The sequence below is a fragment of the Carassius gibelio genome, chromosome A15, assembly GCF_023724105.1.
Source record: "Carassius gibelio isolate Cgi1373 ecotype wild population from Czech Republic chromosome A15, carGib1.2-hapl.c, whole genome shotgun sequence".
NCBI lineage: Eukaryota > Metazoa > Chordata > Actinopteri > Cypriniformes > Cyprinidae > Carassius > Carassius gibelio.
The window spans coordinates 19,947,912-19,968,459 of record NC_068385.1 but is presented as its reverse complement, the minus strand read 5'-3'; the positions used below and the strand labels follow the sequence as shown (position 1 = coordinate 19,968,459).

Here is a 20,548-nt window from a genome sequence, read left to right as displayed (position 1 = left end):
TCCACTTGCCAATTTCATTGGCGTTTTCTCTTAAAATCAGAGATGATTGGCCTCCCAAGTGAGACCCCATTTGTCGGTCGACATAACTCGTAGTGACCGACAGATAGGGAAATAAAGTTTTTCTTCATGTTTGACATGCCAGTGTATTGTCAAAATATATTGAAGGAAAAACATTTTTAAAATAATTACTTTTGTAGATAAAGAAAAATATGCAAAAATGGCCAAACATATATTATTAGAAAATAATAATATATTTACATATGAAATTCATTATTATTTTTTTAAAACGTATATTCCTTTTACGGTGTATTTATGAACTCCTTGCAGCTTGAAAGTTTTTTTGGATTGAACTTTCAGTGGAAGGACAGAAATCTCTCTGATTTGAACATGATTCAAATATATGTTTCAAAGATGAACGAAAGTCAAATGGATTTGGAAGCACACGAAGGAGAAATGATAAGAGAGATTTCATTCTTCTGTGAATTTAAAGTTCATGGAGTTGTTGAAGAGCCATAAAAAGACAGCATGAAGTGAAGACTTGAGCAGAAAGGCTTTGGGTTGATGATTTCGGTGAGTGCTGGCCTAATTACAGATCTGGTGTCATCCAATTTATCAGAGCTTTCCCAGCTGCTCAATATCCCCTTTCAGCGAGGCAATGTTTTTCCGTGCGTAAGTGTGTTTTGTTTGTGTAATCCACACCCTGCGAGGAATTCCACTTCCTCAAATGATTAGGCTAGGTCACTTAGGCCCTGACATTTGCTGTTAAGATTTTACAGATTGTGTCACTCCTCACTGTTCTTCTGAAAAACAACAGTGAAGTTAATGGGAGATTTTTTTATTTTCTTTTTCATAGAAAACCAACTGCCAAGTAGTTTTTGCACATTTTAAGCATAACACTCACTAAACTTTGTCAGATTCATGCTGAAAGTTTTTTTTTTTTTTTTTTTTTGCAGTGCAATAGTAGTATTTCTTATTTTGTGTATATATATATATATATATATATATATATATATATATATATATATATATATATATATATATATTTATTTACATTATTAGCAATTTTTATATTTTCATTCAACATAATAATAATTATTTTTATTAATATTATTTTATAGCCATATTGATATATAGAAATACACCAAATTGTGCAGCCCTACAAACAAGCACAGCAAACCTGAACTTTTTTCCCTATAATTAAACCGCCCTGCGTGAAGAATATTTGTAGTAATCACTCATCAGTAAATGCATTCAAATTTTTGCATGTCAGACAATGTAGATAGTGTATGCAATTATGTACGAGTGTGTGATTATTTGTTCTTGGACCTCACCCACGTCTGCTGGCGACAGACTGTCTGAGCACCTTGGTTTGGGGGACTGCAGACAGATGACTTGTGCTGTTTCCCACCCTCTCTATTCAGTATTCCTCTCTTGTGGATGGAGTAATGCCCATGCTGGCTGTGTTACCTCATCTTTCCCTCAGATGGTCTCTGAGGGCCGGCAGGGATGTGTGGGGCAGCGCTAGTGTGTGTGTGTGTGTGTGTTGCACAGCTGGCTCTCTCTCTCCCTCTTCAAGGTGGCTTTGGCTTGGGTGGGTTTCTCGGGGCAGGAGAATAAGGGTATTTCTAGCTCTCAGGGGCAGAGGTTGGACTATGCCCTTTTTCCTTTCGAAAACACTCCTCAGGAAACCACTTCAAACAATCACATTCCGCGCAGAGAAAGTGTCGCACCACTCCTGGAACTTGGGAAAACCTCTCCCTTCCCCTCGCAAGGCTGCTCTTTTTCTCCGTCTCGCCGCATGTTTCTCGTCGGCCTCTAAATTATACACACGTTTGACTGTTTGCTCTTAGAATTACGTCAGCCCTTACTTAAAGGGTTAAGCTTTGTTTGTCTTCGGAACACAATTTGAGATATTTTGGATGAAAACCGGGAGGCTTGTGACTGTCCCATAGACTGCCAAGTAAGTTACACTGTCAATGTCCAGAAACGTGTGAAAAGCATCGTCAGAATAGTCCATCTGCCATCCAAAACTTTTTGTACACGAAGGAAAACAAAAATAACTTTATTTGACAATTTGTCTTCTCTGTGTCTCTCCGCATCACTGTAGGGCCATTTTGGAGAATATGACCTGAACACAGAGGAGAAAACTGTTGAATAAAGTTTTTTTTTTATTTTTTTTTACAAAAAGTATGCTTGTCTCTTCATAAAGTTATGGTTGAATCACTGATGGCAGATGAAATATTCCCACAAAGTCTTTCATACTTTTCTGGACTGTCCCATTGGCAGTCAATGGGACAGTCACAAGCCTCCTGGTTTTCATCCTAAATATCTTTAATTGTGTTTCGAAAACAAACAAAGCTTTTACAAGTTTGGAACGACGTGGGGGTAAGCGGTTAGTGACAAACTTTGCATTTTGGAGTTGAGTATCCCTTTAAGACTTCATACTTCATCTGTGATCGGATTAACTGCAGAATTTAACCTTCATAGAGGGAAAGTTTGTCATTTGTATGTGTTTTGTCTTGCCAGTTTACAGATTCAAGCATTTTTTTAAAGAGAACTCAATTTGGCAAACACAGAGTTGATTCGTCTTTCGCATCTCCTTGCACTTGAACAGACACAGACACATACAATCATTTACAAAATACCCCAATATCCTCTTAAACACAGTTTATTATGTGAATGAAAACAGCTAATATCTCGATATTAGATCATGAATCAGGTCTTAAAGGGACAGCAGCCTATAAATACCTGCTGCTGTCTGTCATTAATGTTAATCAAACAACAAAACACAGCTTTAACAAAGACTCATCTACATTTAATTGATACAGTGAACACTATGCTGTTATTTTAACTTAATTTTATCAATTATTTGCATTTATGTGCTTAAATACTATTGTTAGTACTATTGTTTTTTATTTAATTTACTTTATATTGTATTTATCTGTGCCTGTATTTTCTGTATATATTCTTATTTTTTAACTTTCTTAGATATAATAAAAAGCAAAGCAGCATGGATGTAAAAAAAAAGACATTCCTGCTGATCTGAAAAAATAAAAAATAAACATAATAATAATAATAGTAATAATATATTACCAATATTTGAATATTATGATGCTTTTTTATTTATATTATCATTTCAAATTTCTAAATCAATAATTTTTCATACCATACATTTATGATGGTCCAACAATCCAAAACCAATCCAGTGTATAGATGACGTTTGAGGCTTAATGCTTCGAACAACGGTATAAAATTCATTCAATGTAAATTGTGATCATCATAGTTAATAATCACAATTCCAATTCCAAGGGAATAATTGATAATTATGATTTTTATATCTATTTGATATCTGAGCGTATATGGAGATATTTTATGTGCAGCTTTTATGTCAGACTGAAATATTCAAGGACCTTGAAAATAAACTTCATCCTCTTTCATAAGACTGGAATCGTAATCTTTGTTTAGAGTATGTTTAGATAATATATCATGTTCACCTTTAAAAGGATCACAGCCGATGTAGAGAGACCTTCAGTTTTTCTCCATTGCGTCAAGGCTTTAAAAAGCCCTTCATAAATAACAATTATAGCTGGTTTCATAACCTCCATGGGCATGTTCTCTCTCTCTCTCTCTCTCTATTATTATCTCCGTATTGCTGTTTATTGTTTGTGCGTCATCGAGTCGTGGAGCACTAAAGGTTGCTCACTCCTTCAGTGCTTGTGACCCCACACCACCTCACAGCTGTTCCTGCTGAAGGCTTCTGATTGGCTGCTCCTCTATCCAATCAAACAGCCCGGGAAAGGATACAGAGAATATTGATTTAATTAGTGATTGTTCGATTGTTTGATGGCAGCTTGTTGCTCTGGCAATTAGCAGCAGCAGAGAGTGCATGAAAGCCTGACCTTTCACCATCGCTGTATCTCACACACATAACACACACGGGTCTGATCAATGGAGGCACGACTTGGGTCCCTCTGAAGGGACTGTTGTTTTCACTAAATATGTCAAAAATGTATAAAATAGTGAAATAAAATAAGCTTAAACTAAAGTACTACAAATTGAAAACCTAGACAAAAAATATAAAAATACATAAATGAAAGCTAAATAGAAATATTTTTTAAACTAAAACTTACATATTTAAAACAAAGTGAAAACATACATATAAAAAGAATAATTTAAAATATTATGAATAACTACTATAATAGTATATAAATAATACTAACAGAACACTGATATACACTGTAAAAAAACAATTTACAGTTAAAAAAACGGCAGCTGTGGTTACCGGAATTTTATCATAAAAAAATATGGTAACAACATTTTAGGTTTTACAGTTTTAACTTAAATTTACATTTAAATACCTTGATTTCATCAACTAATATAATGTTAATATACCATCCTATTGAAGTACTAAAATCTGTTTTGCACTTCTGTAATACTCTGGTAAGCACCAAATGCACCGAATCCCTTTACAAGCAGCTTTTAAATAATAACATTTCTAGAAGGTGCACAGAGTCATTTATACAGACAATAAAAAAAAAAAAAACCTTCCTGGTAACACATGAAAATGATATAATGCAATACACATTAATTTAACAACATAATGTGTAACATAGAACCCTCATATACAAAACTGATGAGAAAAAACATAGAAACATAGTTATATTTTTTTTTATCAAATTTAAATGTATACCGTCTTTTTAACTAAAAAAAAAACAAAAACTGCATACTACTGTTTTTCACCGTATATAGTAGTTTTACAGTCTTTTACTGTTAAATTCACAGTCATTTTTTACAGTAATAATGAATTACCTCCTTAACAGTCACTCACATTTGCTAACATAGACTTTACAGTGCACAACCCAAACTTACAATTTTTATAATTCATGAATGAAAACATTTTGTAACATGATATTGATGTACCATTTACATGGTAACGCAATGTCTGATTTTAAAATGGGTTTCAAAGGATGGATTTTGAGATAAATAATTTCTGATGATTTCTAAAATGTGATAGAGAAAAAGGGAACGAAGAAGTCTTCTTTTTAAACAAAGGTCAGAACTCCTGTTATAAAGTAGATTTTTGAAGGTGCACGTCATAAATTAATCTATTACTTTTCCTACATAATTTTTAACAAAAAACATTGGTAAAATATATATTTGATATATAGTTATATATACGATATATGGTTTGTCAAGATTAGATTAGATTTCATTGTAATATAGTGAAGTAACCGTAGGCGTCCCGTACACGGGACGGGGTGACAGTTAATTAAAATTCACTTTGATATTTTTTGGGGGGATGTCAGGGTGGACAACTGTTCTTCTTGAAAAGCAAAACATGTAGTGTGACCAATAAATGTGTAATTTCAATATCATCCAGGTCTGTTAAAATATCTGATCAGTTGATCTTACTTGTAAAATTATGTGCTGCAACTTTTCATCAAGCGTATAAAGAAAACATATAAAGAAGGAATAATTTATGATGAAAATACTAAGATGTATAATCTTAGATGTTTTCAGTGTATAAGCAAAATAATCCTTGATGATTGCAAAACTGCCTTTTCTGGTAAGCTCTGGTAAGCTTGCAGTGCACAATTCAGTGCTTTTATAACCAATGTGAGGTTGTCCATGAGCTATGACAGCTATGAAATATTTAGTACAAATATTTAAGAAATATTTACTAAACTGAAGCAGATTATTGAGTCATGCAGGCTGTTTCTGGAGAGGCTGGAGTGAGGACGTTTATAGAAGATGAAGGGTGATAAATTGAACAGAAAATGTAGAAAGGAAGTCCATCAAGAGAGAGATGCAACAGATGAAGACAAATATTTAGCAAGATTTGAGCATTTCATTGTCAAAACATATATTCTGTTGATGAATGTGCATAATGCCACCTTCTTAATTGTGATGTGATGCACATTCCAGTCATTTTGATGATTGTAATCAAATGAGCACTTTCTGATTTCTTTCCATCTTTTTAACTTTTTTTTTTTTAACTGCATGTTTCACATGGTTAGCATCCCACATTTTCCCACATCCCCAGACATTCATCACTGGTTCAAGCCCCAACGACTGTTTATCGTAACTTCTGTGACTTTTTTACAACTTCCCCACATGCATGTGTTTCTCTGTTCACCACGTTACTGAGGTAGGAGTCTCCTTTTCGGAAGTGAGGTTTATCTGTTCCTCACTCCCAGCAACTTTCCCTCTCCCACAGTAGCGACCTGCCCTTTCTGGGTCGTGTTAACAAAACATTGGCTTTCCTCCGCCCATTCTTCAGTCAATGATTGATTCCAGTCGTTCCAAGGCAGTTCACTTCTGCTTTTGGCTTGTTGGTGTGTTACTGCGCTGCTGAACGGTGAGTCTCAGTCATCCTTTCTCTGGTCTGTGACCATCTGTTTATTGCCTTTTCCAGCCATCATCTTGTGATTTATTTTTCATTTTGACTCTAATTTTAAGTTTTACCAGTCCTGTCAAATAATTTAAGGATGTTTAAGTCATGGCTGATGATTCTACCACTGCTGAAAAAAAAAAAAAAAAAACGGAAGTAGTCTGGTCTGTTGGCCGTTTTTAAATGTAGACCATCTTAAACCAGCTAAAACCATCTCAGACCATCTAAGACTAGCAAATTGACTGGTTTAAGATTCTTCTTTTCAGCAGGGATAATGGCTGTTTTAACATCATTATTAAACATGTTCAGTTTTCATCTCAAACCTAAGAACATTATTTTGCATTTTGAATCCAGTTTTGTGTAAAATGTCTTTTACATAGTACATTATGACAATTGCAGTAGATCATCTTAAGCATACAGACGGTTTGCATACTATGGACGGTAGAAATATATTGTGAAGAAACGTTGGCCCTAATGGCATCACAATGTAAAATATGTACACAATCATGGAATCTGGTCATAGAAATTGAATTTACTGTGGAATGTGACAAAAATTAAATAATAGGGCCCTAAAATGTATTTTGATTAAACCTTTTAAAACTGATTTTAATAAACTGAAGTATCATGTTTCAATTAATTAGACATTCTTTTGATTATTAAATTGTATTAACCCGTTTCAATGGAATCCACGAAAAAGGGGAAAAAAGGATGTCTTTTTAGGAACCTAACATATAGGAACCTAAAAATGCTTTTATAATATTTATTAAATTGTTGTTTAATTGTTTAAGTTTCATGATATCAATTATTTAGGTATACTTTTTTGATCACTAAAATTGTATTAAACTTTGGAATCCATAATAATAATAATAATAATAAAAGGAATCCAGAATAATTCTAATGAAAATTAAATAAATGAATCAGAATTTCATAAAGCACAAGAGAGGGTACAGTAAAGCCCCTTTCACACTGCCATTCCGGCAAATACACAGGTAAAGTGTTCCTGCAATTGTTCCCGGGTCGCTAGATTTTGCACTTTCACACTGCCAGCGATTACCCGGGATATGCGCGTGCTTTCACACACAACCCGTAAAGATCCCGTAACAATACGTGACATCAGCGCGTGACGTGTAATGTATGAGTCGGCAACGCTAGGCACGTTATGCGTTCACTGAAGAAGGAAACGATCCCGGCGTCAGCGCGGAAAGTGAGGAACTAACTGATCTCTGCTTCATTACAGTTTGCACATATGTTTTCGTCGTTGATCTTCCTTCAAAACAGCCGGTAAAAGAGTCATCACTTCGACACGGAATTAGATCTGGCTTTTGTTCACACAGCACTCGTCCCGGGTCGAACCCCGCAATGTTACTAGGTCCCCGACCCGGGTTCAATGCGGGAATCAATCCCGGGACATGGTTGCTTTCACACAGAAGGCGACCCGGCAATGTTTCCGGTAATATTGCGGGTCCGACGTGCAGTGTGAAAGGGGCTTGTGTGTATTATGTACTGTATGTTATTCCCAACACAAACTTTGAGACTATAAATGAATTTCACATGATAGCATGTCATGAATGTGTCTGTTGAAAGAGGAACTTCAGAACTAGAACACATGGGTGGTTTTCAGGCCAAGTTGTCCTACATTGTTTTTCCTTCGCCTGAGAAGCGTCTGTGACCTGCCACCCAGGAATCTGGTGAATCTTGTCCAGACCTCTGCAGGGAATTCTTGCGGTTATAACAGCTCCCCATTCTCAGTCACGCTCATTGCATTGCAGAGTGTTATGGGAAGCTATGACAAACAGCTAAAGTTTTAATTTACTGCTTATGAGGAAACGAGTCAACTACAGGAAAATGTCAAGGCATTGATTAGCAGTTGTTAAACTGTATGTTTGTGTGGGCTTAGCATGTGCATTTGTTTCACATCACCATGAGTCAGAGTTTTTGTCTTTGTAATCTCATTTATGGTTTCCTGTAAAAGCCCATTGAGGAATAGCTTACTGAAACTCCAAATCTGGCTGCAAAGATACAATATTTATTCAACCGAGACACTAACAGCCAAGATGATTGAGTGTGGCGTTCCGGCTGAACTTTAAAACATGTTGCAAAGGCTCCTGTAGCTTTCTTGGGTCTTGCTCTAAACAATATTTGTGTGTGTGTGTGTAAAACCTTTAATAGAGTCATCTTTCTTTAGACTAAGGCTTTTAGCAGATGAAAGTACTGTATGCAAAGTGTGTGTATTGAAATCCAACATCAGTTGTTGGCATTAGTAAGATTTTTTTTTTCTTGTAGATTCTATTCATCCTATTCATCCAACTTTTTGAGTGAATATTGCATAAGATGTGTTCATTCTGTGTATGCATCATCCAGCTCTTTAGATATCTCTGCATTGCCTTTGGTCACTTACAACTGAAAGATACAGGAACAGAAAGTTACAAACAGGATCTCTTGAGACAGAAGGTGATGAACAGAAAGCCAGTGTTAACATTTTCTTCCTGAGAAATATACACTAGTCTCAACATTGTTTCATTTCAAGTCGACTCTTAAGTGAAAGAATTGAGAACTGCATTAAGCCTCCAAAGATTTAAAAAAGCAAACACGGAGCTGCACAGTTCTCCTCTGGGTAGATCTCTGTGTCTTATGTCTGTTGTATGTTTACTTAGCTAGACTTTCTGGACAAACTTGCCTTCAGAAGTTAAACAAAACCTCCAGGGACATTTTCAGTTGGAAAAACAACTGATAAAGCAAACATGTTTTTTTTATTTTAGAAATGCCAAGTGGGTTAGTCAGGACTCTTTATGCTTATTTCATTTTTATACTATTATATATTAATATACGAAAGTCTATGATTGCTCTAATTTAGAAACATTAAGTCATTGTGTGTGTGTCTTGTTTAGTAACCAGGGTGGGAGGCTTTGCCTTAGGCCTGTGTGTCTGCTATCAGTGCAGGCAGGGAGATTACAAAAGACGGCGTAAATAAGGTTCGATTTAACTAAGAGTGGCTGATCTCTGTGGGGTAATGCTTATAACAGTGAGACTTACACAGCAAAGTGCTGCCCTCGGGTGAAGATTAGCCACAGTGAGAGTCGTGTATGTGTGTGTGCAGATGTGTAAATAAACCCCTCTCTGACATCCAAGATGGGGGTGAGAAAACAAGGAATCCCCCCCACCCAACATTCATCTCCATTTCACACTCTCTTGCAGTATCTCTTGTCCTCAGACTCTGCCTCAAGGCCTTTCAAAATGTTTTCTGTTGATTCTGTGGGAACTTAATATGAAGAAATATAAAGAGAGTAAACAGGGTCGATTTTGATTTCATGGTGCATCTGTCTCAATTGAAAGCTACTTTAAAGTGGCTTTGTGACATATTTTTTTTCCGCAAGCAACATATAAATCAACCATAATTATTTAGTAAATGTTCTACCAGTGCCAGATTGTTTTGGAATGTCACTTAAAATAGTGAACAGGATTATTTTCCCATCTGCTGTTGTTCACATTCAGGTTTGATGTACATCGACCTTTAAGGCTAACAATGCTCCTCTCTGTCCCTTCCAGATGTCTAATTACAAGCGTGCTACCTTTGAGGAGGAGGACGGGACAGACATCCATGCAGATGGAGCCATCTCTCCTGACAGTGTGGAGGTGAGTGTGGGTCGTGGCTCAGTGTGGATGGGTACATTTTGTGTTTACATTTAGATTTTTTTTATCCAACTCCAAATACAAATGAGGAAAGCAATAATTTAAGCTGTTAGTTCTACAGAGACAGTGAGAAGTTATTACTGTTGAACAATTCCCCCAAAAAATACACAGCAAAACAACAGTTGCTGGGTATTGGTGATGTGCTCTGTGAATTTCAGCTGTTTTCTGCCTGGTTGGATGCTCTTACCTCTGAAAATATAGCTGACAGTTATGTTGTGTTGAATTGCTAGGTTAGTCGGAAAGAAAATCTGTATTGAGTTGGTGATGTTCTTTCTTTCAGGCTGAGATATCCAGGCAATTTGAGATACACACTGACATCAGATGAAAGGTTATAACATAGCAGTAGTTGGAAATTCTGACAATCACTCTTCAGTATAAGATATACAGTATACACTCTTCAGGTTACATAAGGGGGCTTTCGAAGCATTGACATATAAGAATCATCTTAGGTTCCCTAAATAAGCTTTTAGTGAGTCAACATTTTCTGTACATTGGAAAGCTTTCAAGGATATTAAAGGTTCTTCATGGAACCATCAGTGCCAAAATAATAACCTTTGATTTTAAGTGTGTAGGTCTCATGGTTTGTAAATATTTGGAGAAGAGGAATGGGCCAAGGACTGAGCCTTGAGGTACACCAGTGGTTGACTGATATTATGTAGATACTGACTGCTTCCCTCAATGTCAGCATACAGAATCTCATATCCAGTTTCAAAAATGTGTTGAGGTATTTCACAAAGCTTCCTCTCCAGTGGAGCAGACCAAATTATTCCATCCAAAGCTGTTAAAGCCAGGAAGGTGGAAGTTGTCGAAGATAAAGTGTGACCCTGGACCAGGAAACCTTAAGTCTTAAGTGTAAATGTATTTTTTATTAGATTCATACTGAATCAATAAGCTTTCCATTGATGAATGGTTTATTAGGATCTGACAATATTTGGCCGAGATACAATTATTTGAACATCTGGAATCTGAGGGTACAAAAAATCAAAATACTGAGAGAATCTCCTTTGAAGTTTTCCAAATTAATTCTTAGCAATGCATATTACTAATCATAAATTAAGTTTTTTATATATATTCGTTAGGAAATTTACAAAATATCTTTATGTAACATAAAATTGATAATTTTGACCCATAAAAAAGTATTTTTTGTCGGTTTTGTGGTCCAGGGTCACAAATGTCACTACCTTACACCATTAATGTATTACCACACACATTTATATATCCGTAATTCAGTAAGTCATAAATGTAAAGAAGAAAACATGGTTCTCTGTTTATTACATAATTAATTTTTTTAAGTTATAGAATTGAAGAATAGATCTGAGAAATTATCCACATATGAGTAATGTTCTCAAATCACAGAAAACCCATATCACCACCTTTAAAAACTATTAAATGGTGGATATACTGTATGGTAATTGGACAGAGAGCAGGCATAACAGCATCAGAAATATTCAGCAACCATTCTTCCAGTATTTTCTTCTGATGTAGACACATGGTTATACCTTGTTACCGAAGAAAATAGCAGGTCAGATTTCCAGGGAATTTCCTACAATGAATTATGACTGACATCTGATATTAATTCATATCGATTAATGTGGCCCCTTTCATTTGCTGCTCACTTTTATATATCAAACAGGAAATGTGACACCTGTTCTGTTGGTTTGCCGTGAAGGCAATGATATGACGCATGTATCTAATACAGTATCCCCCAGGCATCTTGTTCTTTGTTCTCTGAGATCTGACTGATGTTGAGATGTGCAGTATATTTTGACACAGAAAAACTCACTTGATGTTCCCAGTGTTTCTACTCAAGAAGACATTGTTCGTTTTTGAGACAATCTTTATTAGAGCCCTCAAATATATAATTAAAACATGCAAAACCTTTTAATACCTTTGTTTACATAGTTTGGAATGAGTACCAGCAAATAAAAACAACTTAAAAAGACTTTTCGATCAATACTTGACTTGTTTTAGGTGGGTTTCCGTAAGGGTGGTATTCAGCTGTTTGGTCCACTGGGCAGGAGGACTCAACTGGAAGTAGTGTTGGCCGGACTGCTTCTCGCTTCACTTCTTGCTCTGTTTGGCTGTGCGATCACACTGGGAGTCCGCTATAACAGAGGTAACACACAATAAGTGTAACACAATAATTTACTGATAAATAAGGTGCTTAGTAACACTGATTAAGTAGGCATGCTTTTAAGACATCATTTTACTATAGAATTGTTATTGTGATTAGGTTGGAGACACTGAAAGAAATAGGGACCCAACAATAACAATTATTTAATGAACTTCTTTCTTCTTAGACCACAGAGAGTTAATCTAACAAATATCTAACTGGGTGAATTCAATACAAATGGCCATTCATCATCATGATTCACTTTAACAAGTAATACGTCCGAGTGTGTCAGTAAAGAAGTACTGTGTGGTTTGCTGACCATGGTTGTGTGGTTTAATGCATTGAAAACACTATGTCCTGTTGTCTTAAATCCCCAGATCCCGTCCGTAGTATCTGTCTAACAGAAGCATGCGTAACTGTGGCCAGTAAGATCGTGGAAGCTCTGGACCGCTCCGTCGACCCATGTCAGGATTTTTACCAATACGCCTGTGGAGGATGGGTCCGCAAAAACCCCCTGCCAGATGGCCGGTCCCGCTGGAGCACATTTAACAGCATCTGGGACCAGAACCAGGCTGTGCTCAAACACCTGCTGGGTAAGTGCCTGGAAAACACACACACACACACACACACGCACATGCTTGTCCTTTTTGTAGGATGGGATTTGCTCAGTAAATCTCATTCAGTGTTCACAAAACAGTATATATTTAGAAAGACTTCTAAATGATTTATTTGATTTTCCAATAAAAAACTGCTGCCTTCATGCATTTTGAAGAGTCTTACACTTCAGTCGTCTGTACTAGGGTTGTTTTTGTAGATCCGCTCAGAAAGTTCATTGATTCTGCTCTGTGTGAGCTGATTACTTGTTTTCTCGGTGAGCATCTATCCCTGTCTCTTTGTTCGATAAGGGACAATGACTTTCTTTGACCATAAAAGCCTCCATTAGTCAGCCTCTCATGGATTTACAGTATTGTGCTTGCAAGTCTTGTTTTTTAGCAGATATATATTTTTAAAGGAAATTTCTAAAACTTCCAGTGTCACTAACATTCAAACTTGAAGTGATGATGACACTGACTCTGACACTTGTAGAGTGATGCTAGGTGGTTGCCATGGGTTGTTCTGTTGTTGCTATGGTGTTCTTAATGGTTGCCAGGATATTGCTAAATGGTTGCTAGGATATTCTGGGTAGTTGTCAGGGTGTTGCAAGCTGCAAGTATGTTGTTTTAAGTGGTTGCCTAGGTGCTACTAGGTAATTTGCTAGGGTATTTATGGGATTGCCAAGGTGATGCTACTGTAGGTAGTTGCTACATAATTCTTGATGAATGTCGGGATATTCTCTAGTGGTTGCTGTGTTCTTGAGTTTTCAGGGTGCTGCTGTCTAGGTTGTTCTGGATGGTTTCTAAAAGGCTGCTATAGAGTCTTGGGCAGTTGCATTGGCATTGTTAGTTTGATGCTATGCAGTTTTCGATGATTGCAAGGGTTAAATGGGTGATGTGCTGTTCTTTATGTTTATTGGTAAATGGTTGCTAAAAGTAGTTTTCAAGGTTAGCTATTACTAGGAGGTTTGCGATTTTTACCCATTTGTAATCCACCAAGCAATCTACATCCTGTAGGTATAGAATAGCACCTCTTCTTAACAAGCCATATGATTTCACGTAGGCTCATCAGTCATTACATGCTAATGTTCTGTATGTAAGTATAATAAATAGCTATAATGATGCTTGCCTTAGCAAGCAATGCTAATTAATGGAAAGTCAAGCATAGGAATCTCATCAATTTCACTATCCTTCTCCTTCCCTCGCTGTATATCAGGATGCAGATTTTCATTTAAAAAAAAAAAAAAAAAAAAAAAAACCCTGCCAATGTTTATTATTTATTGAACTCTCTGTTTATTTATTTGCTGCCTTGCAGGTTCTAGCATTCCCTACAGAAATGCTAATGTAGTCTCTTTTGCGTTCGAACGCATTGCTTCATTCCTCTCTCTAATTGTTGGTCTGTTTGACTCGGTCTGTTTTATTTAATAAGCTGTTGTAATGTGCTGGCTTTGATCAATCTCTCTCTGTCTAATGAATGCGCTCTCACACTGGGGTCCCTGCGGCCGTTTTGCCCTAATGACACTCCATCACATTGACTCTCTGTGTGTTGCATCACCCCCACAGCCGTCTTCATCCAATCACACCACACTGTTCTCTCACCCTTCTGCACATTTAATAACACGTGCTCTACATGGACATTTCTGATCTCATATTACTCTCAGATAAATCATCCATCTTTTGTGGATTGGGCTTCTTGGAGTGATTGGTTGAGTGTGTGTGCAGCAGGTGAAAGTAACGCTCTAGTGAACTGTAAATGAAGAATGTTCCCTAATGACCTCTTTCAGAGAGAGAGAGAGAGGATAGAAAAACAGAAAGGAAGAAAATGTTGAGGAGGAGTGAAGGGATGAAATATGAACGCACTAGATTGTAAGCTTTTGAAATTATTTTGGATCCACTGTGAATTTTGGTGAAATAATATCTGCATGTAAAAATATGGACACCATTGTGTACAGTGCAATGGGCGAAATGTGTCAACCAATAGAGGTTTTGCTACTTTTTTAAACAGCCCAAAAGACATGAATAGTTCAGTGACTAATATAAAAAGAAGTAAAGGATATATGATATACCAAATTGAGCGTACATTACTCTTTAAACAAAAACAAAAGTTTTAGATTCATGAAGTCAGATTTTAAGTGTGTGCATTTGCAAAGCAGTGCAGTGTTGTTGTTTTTTCTCTCACACAGAGCCATTTTGGGCTGACTTTCACCTTTTGCACATGCATCAAACAGAAACAAACACAAGAAAATTCTGGAAAATGGAATGAGATCAGCTCTGAATTCTGATAGATGAGCAGTGAGTCGTGCCAAAGCCCATTTCTCTCTCACCGTGTGTCCTCTCTCTAGACTAGACCCGCTGATCAGTAATTGGACTGCCACTGTTCCTCTGAGAATTTATTACTTGAATATTTCTGCCTCTTGTTTCTTAATGTAATTGCACTGTTAGGAGGAGAGAATACAGCGGAAAAGACAAATGAGCATGAACAGAGGGGAATGTGAAACTAAGAGCTGGTTTAGGGATTTGCAGATTGTTTGCTTGAATGGTCATATTGTAGATTCATTATCTCTCTTTTGCACAACACAGATGTGTGTAAAACACAAGCAGAAGAGTGAATTATTCCTTCTCCAAAGATGTGCGAGGTATATTGCCATGACAACAACTAAAAGCACAAATCAAAGGTCATAATGACAAGCATAATTGTGTTCAAGAGTGTGTAGGTGTGTGGGTATTTGTGACTCATCATTTGTGTGCCTTTATCTGTTTGTTCAAACCCCTGTGTGTTCCTCTTTTCTTGGTTGAGATGTGTGAAGTTAAAGTGTATCTTTTCTGTTCCACCATAAACACACAAAATTAAATTGCAGCATTTACATGTACTATTGCAAATTGAATTCAAATTCTGTGATGAAAAATTAATTTTGTCTAAATTTTAAGATTTCGAAAATGGTTGTCAGCAAAGTCATGAGAGATCATTCATGTCACATGGTGTAACTCCCCCAAAACATTGAATTACATTAAACAGTCACTTTGAAAATCATATTCTAAATCTTTTCAAAGATAAAGACGAAATTTCTACAAAACAGTGAAGAAAAATGCATTTGCTGGAGCAACTGTGCCATTTTAGCTTGCGTCTACAAGTCTTTGAGCTCTTTTAATGACTCTCGTACCCGAGTGCTCCACATCACAAATGAAATGCTGGACCGGGTGCGCTACAGAGCAAGTTTACAGCGTCAGAAAAGCCAGACATATGCAGATGGTTAACAGTGTGGTAAAATGGTAAAAGTGTTTTGAGGTCATAACATAGTATTGTACAAGGAATTGCACAAAACATCAAGTCTACGCCTGTAAGCAATTTGTGTGAAAAGTTGTTGGCGCCACTAGTGTGAAAACTGCATTGAATAGTATGTATAGCAGCGCTTTTGGAGTTTTACAAAAAATGTAGGTAAATATAGTGTCCACAGTATGTCATGTAAACCAAAGAGTCTTTGCACTCCTCAGGAAGTCAGCCTGCATGGTGTACTTACAGGTTTGCCCTCACTGGTTGTTTCTTTGTTGATTCCAATTTGCACCTAGTGCTGTCAATCACTTGTTCTGGCACCTTCCACTTAATTTAGCCATTTCTCATGTGAATGAAGTTAGCATGGCAGTGGCAGTGATTTTCCCCTCTGCCTGTCAGCTGTGGCACACAGTGTTTTGACTGCGACTGATGGCAGAGGTTATTGAGAATGAAAACACCACCCTGCTTGTTTGGCTCGCCAACGGCATCTGCGTTTCGTCACGTTTTGTTGCACGAGGGCAGCTGTCATCGACGTGACATTAAGAAAGATGGACGGCAGGGCCCTTTGTTGCAGTTTTTCCAGTTTGGACTCTGTTTACCTGCGCTGAATTGCCAATGTTTACGTACCATAATTCCATGCTTCATGATGGGAGCCAATCAGAGAGCACCATTGTGTCAGCTTGACAGGCAGCTGGAGAAACTCTGTTGGCTGTTTCATGACCCTGTGTAATGACCCTGTTTAAGTTGTTCTCCCGGCTGTCGTGTTTGTTTTACCCTAATGATGGCGCTCTAAGCTGCCTCTTTGTCTAGGTGATGATTTTGTTTCCTGTCTCTCATGCTTCATGTCCTGTCTTTTATTTCTGTGAGGGACAGTTTTGCTTTAGCATCCAAGCATCAAAAGAATATGAAAATCCTAATTTTTACTCACCCTAATTTTGTTTCAGACGCAAAATTTTGAAGAACATTTGGTAACACTTTAGTATAGGGTCCAATTCACACTAATAACTAGTTGCTTATTAGCATGTCTATTATTAACATAATGGCAGTTTATTAGTGCTTATAAAGTACATGTAATGCATGACATAATCCTACCCAATACCCTAAACTTAACAACTACCTTATAAACTATTAATAAGCAGCAAATAAGGGGTTAATTGAGGCAAAAGTCATAGTTAATGGTTAGTTAATAGTGAGAATTGGACCCTAAAATAAAGTGTGACCGAACATTTTGATGAAAGCACACAGTGATCAAAGGAGCATTGTATGGAAGCTTGTTTCCACCTCTGAAAGTTTTTCAGAATTGGAGTCAGTATTGTGAGACAAAGTCAAAATTGTAAGATATAAACAGAACTGGTAGATGTAAACGCAGAGATCTGAGATGAAAAGTCTAAATTGTGTGATTAAAAAGTTCCAATTACCCTTTTTTGTGGCAGGAAAAATAGTTTTGTGTATAAAAATATAGTGAGTCCTTTATCTTGCAATTCTGAGTTTGTCTCACAATTCGCATTTTCACAATAGAGAAGATATGTTTTGTTTGTTGTTGAGCTGTAAATACTCAGCAGCAGCAGTTCATTTGCATTTAAAGAGACACAGCATGATTTTGCTTCCACCCAAGATAGGTGTATTTACGGCATTGAGTAATTTATGTTCTGTGGTGTATTTTGAGCTGAAATGTTACAGACACATTCTGGGGACACCTGAGACTTTTATTATATTTTGTAAAAAGGGCATAATATGACCTCTTTAAAACTTTTACTTATGAAATGTACTTATGCAAACCATTTTGTGATGCAACTTTCCTATGTGTTCCTGTAGAAAACGGCACTTTTAACTCAAGCAGTGAAGCAGAGAGGAAGACGCAGTCCTACTACCTTTCCTGTCTTAATGAACAGCGAATAGAAGAGCTTGGAGCCCAACCACTCATCGACTTGATTGCAAAGGTAAGTGTTTCTGCGTCGCCCCCTGTAGTGTGGAGGATAAACAGTGCAAACTCGGTAAATTTCTGTAAAATTTTAAACATTCAGTGTTTCCTATTGATTTGCAAAAACACCAATTTTATCGAATGACCATTTGATTTAATTTGATGCCTGATTAATTTTTTGATTGCTTTACTGTGCGTCTCCAAAAAAATAAACCCTTTTATTTGAGCTGAGCAAGACAATTTGTCTCAAATTGCTCCGATACTGTCAATTCCTCTCGTTTTGAAATCGACGAGCCTTGAAATGATGTAGACATCCTTCAGAGAGATTTTCATGCACTTCTGTCTCTCTGAATCAGCCATTTTGAAGAAGAAAGCTCTGAAACTAACCCTCGGCACAGACCTGAAAGATTAATCCGTGTTACAGACACAAAGCAGTGATGTCAAACAGCACTTCATCTTCCTAATTTACTGCCTCCCCACACACAGCTGCCTCCTGCGAGGTTTAAAAGAGGTATGGTGGGGAAGATGGAGAAACTAAGATCTATAGTGCCTCTGATGAGCTGCCTTTTGAACACGAACGCTACTCTTCTCTTCTGTCTTTGTCATTCTATCACTCTTTCTGTCATCTCGTGTCATCGGGATCACAGTGACAGAGCGAGTAGTGTTGAAGAGAGCAAGAATAGGTTTATTCTCAGAGGTGAGACAGATTTAATTGGCTTTCATGAGGTGTCTGCTTCTTTAATCTTTCGCCTTTTTCACACTTCCATAAGTAAATGCTTTTAGCATTTTTAGCACCAACTATATAGTGGTTTGCATGAGCATTGCAATTGTTTCCATTTACTAGAATTCAATCAAATGGCTTTCCCAACTCTTTAGGGGACAGTTTTTTTGCGTGTGTCCTGTGCGCTGCATTTTATTCTTCTGCGCTTAGAGGGACATTGGTTATGAACTGTCAAATAAACACTCAAAAATACCATCCTGTAATACTGGAGATCTGCTTCTTCACATTCTGCACATTGATAATATGAAACATAAGTGGAATACAGTATGTTAGATAATAAATAGATAAAACAGATGATTCATTTTATGTGGGCAGTTGTTGCCCCCACATTTTAAATATCTCCGGGCCTTGGTTTAACATTTACACATTTGGTGGAAAGAATAACAAGAAATGGACACAAATAATGTAAATAGTGTCAGTTTTGGTTTCATGATAAGTCTACAACAAGTGAATCGGTACAGTAGATACTTACAGTAAGTACTACCTTGAACATGTTGCTAAAACTGATGTTTGTTGTTGTGTGTGTAGATAGGAGGCTGGAATATCACAGAGTCCTGGGACAAAGACAACTTTCTGGACGTTTTAAAGATAGTTTCAGGACCTTACAGAGCTCAGCCCTTCTTCACTGTCGGTGTCAGCGTCGATCCCAAAAACTCCAACAGTAATGTCATTCAGGTACATTTACTCACTGTATTGAGATTACTAAACTCAGCTGGAAGTGTTTGTTTGATTGTATTTGTCGTATTTACCTCGTCTCTGGTGTTTGCTCACCTGTGCAAACTTCCTGTTTCCTCAGGTTGACCAATCAGGACTCTTCCTCCCATCCCGAGATTATTACCTTAATAAGACCAATGAGAAGGTAGGATGAAGCAGAACTTAAAATCTCAGTTTACATCGGAATGTCAAGAGCTTTGAGTCTTTCCCAGCTTGCAGTGCGTGTCTAATGCTGTCTGTGCTGGTGTGTGTGTGTGTGTGTGTGTTTTTAGGTATTGAAGGCTTACCTGGATTACATGGTCGAGCTGGGATTGCTGTTGGGAGGAGACAAGAATTCCACTCGAGTTCAGATGCAGCAGATTTTGGACTTCGAGACGGCGCTGGCTAACATCACAGTGCCTCAGGACGAGCGGCGGGATGAGGAGAAGATCTACCACAAGATAACCATAGCTGATCTGCAGGTGTGTGTGTGTGTGTGTGTGTGTGTGCGCGGCCTCGTGAGGGGTTCATTGAGTTTGGAGAAATGCTGCAGTAAACACTTGAAAGTGTGTTGATTAGGCTCAGAAGTTCTGAACTGAACATTTGGGATCATTAGTTTGAATATTCTATCATTATAATGAGCGTGTTTCACACAGATTGCTTATTAAAGGTGTTTGTACGAGGTACGAGAAGAGAGAGTTGATGAAGAATATACAGTGCTTTGAGTCTGTGTTCACACTTTATGAAATAAGACGAGGACAACACATCAATCAATCAATCAATCAATCAACCAATCAATCACTCAATCACTCAATCACTCACTCACTCAATCAACCAACCAACCAACCAACCAACCAACCAACCAACCAACCAAACAGACATCAATCAATCAACCAATCAATCAATCAATCAATCAACCAATCAATCAATCAATCAATCAACCAATCAATCACTCAATCACTCACTAACTCACTCACTCACTCACTCAATCAACCAACCAACCAACCAACCAACCAACCAACCAACCAACCAACCAACCAACCAACCAACCGACCAAACAGACATCAATCAATCAATCAACCAATCAATCAATTA

General features: G+C 37.2%; 1 protein-coding gene across 3 annotated transcripts in view; it reads left to right on the top strand.

The window, feature by feature from the left end:
• The window catches only part of LOC128028695 (endothelin-converting enzyme 2), a 56,008-nt gene that overhangs the window by 20,238 nt on the left and 15,222 nt on the right, over positions 1–20,548 (top strand). For 2 of the 3 annotated variants that reach the window (XM_052615986.1, XM_052615987.1), the window contains 7 exons: positions 9,938–10,024; positions 12,053–12,197; positions 12,572–12,787; positions 17,874–17,998; positions 19,289–19,435; positions 19,557–19,619; positions 19,747–19,935. In XM_052615986.1, the coding sequence (XP_052471946.1) occupies positions 9,938–10,024; positions 12,053–12,197; positions 12,572–12,787; positions 17,874–17,998; positions 19,289–19,435; positions 19,557–19,619; positions 19,747–19,935 (972 nt within the window). Of the gene's footprint in view, positions 1–6,226; positions 6,359–9,937; positions 10,025–12,052; positions 12,198–12,571; positions 12,788–17,873; positions 17,999–19,288; positions 19,436–19,556; positions 19,620–19,746; positions 19,936–20,548 lie in introns of those variants that run through there. The other variant, XM_052615988.1, reaches the window with a different exon arrangement.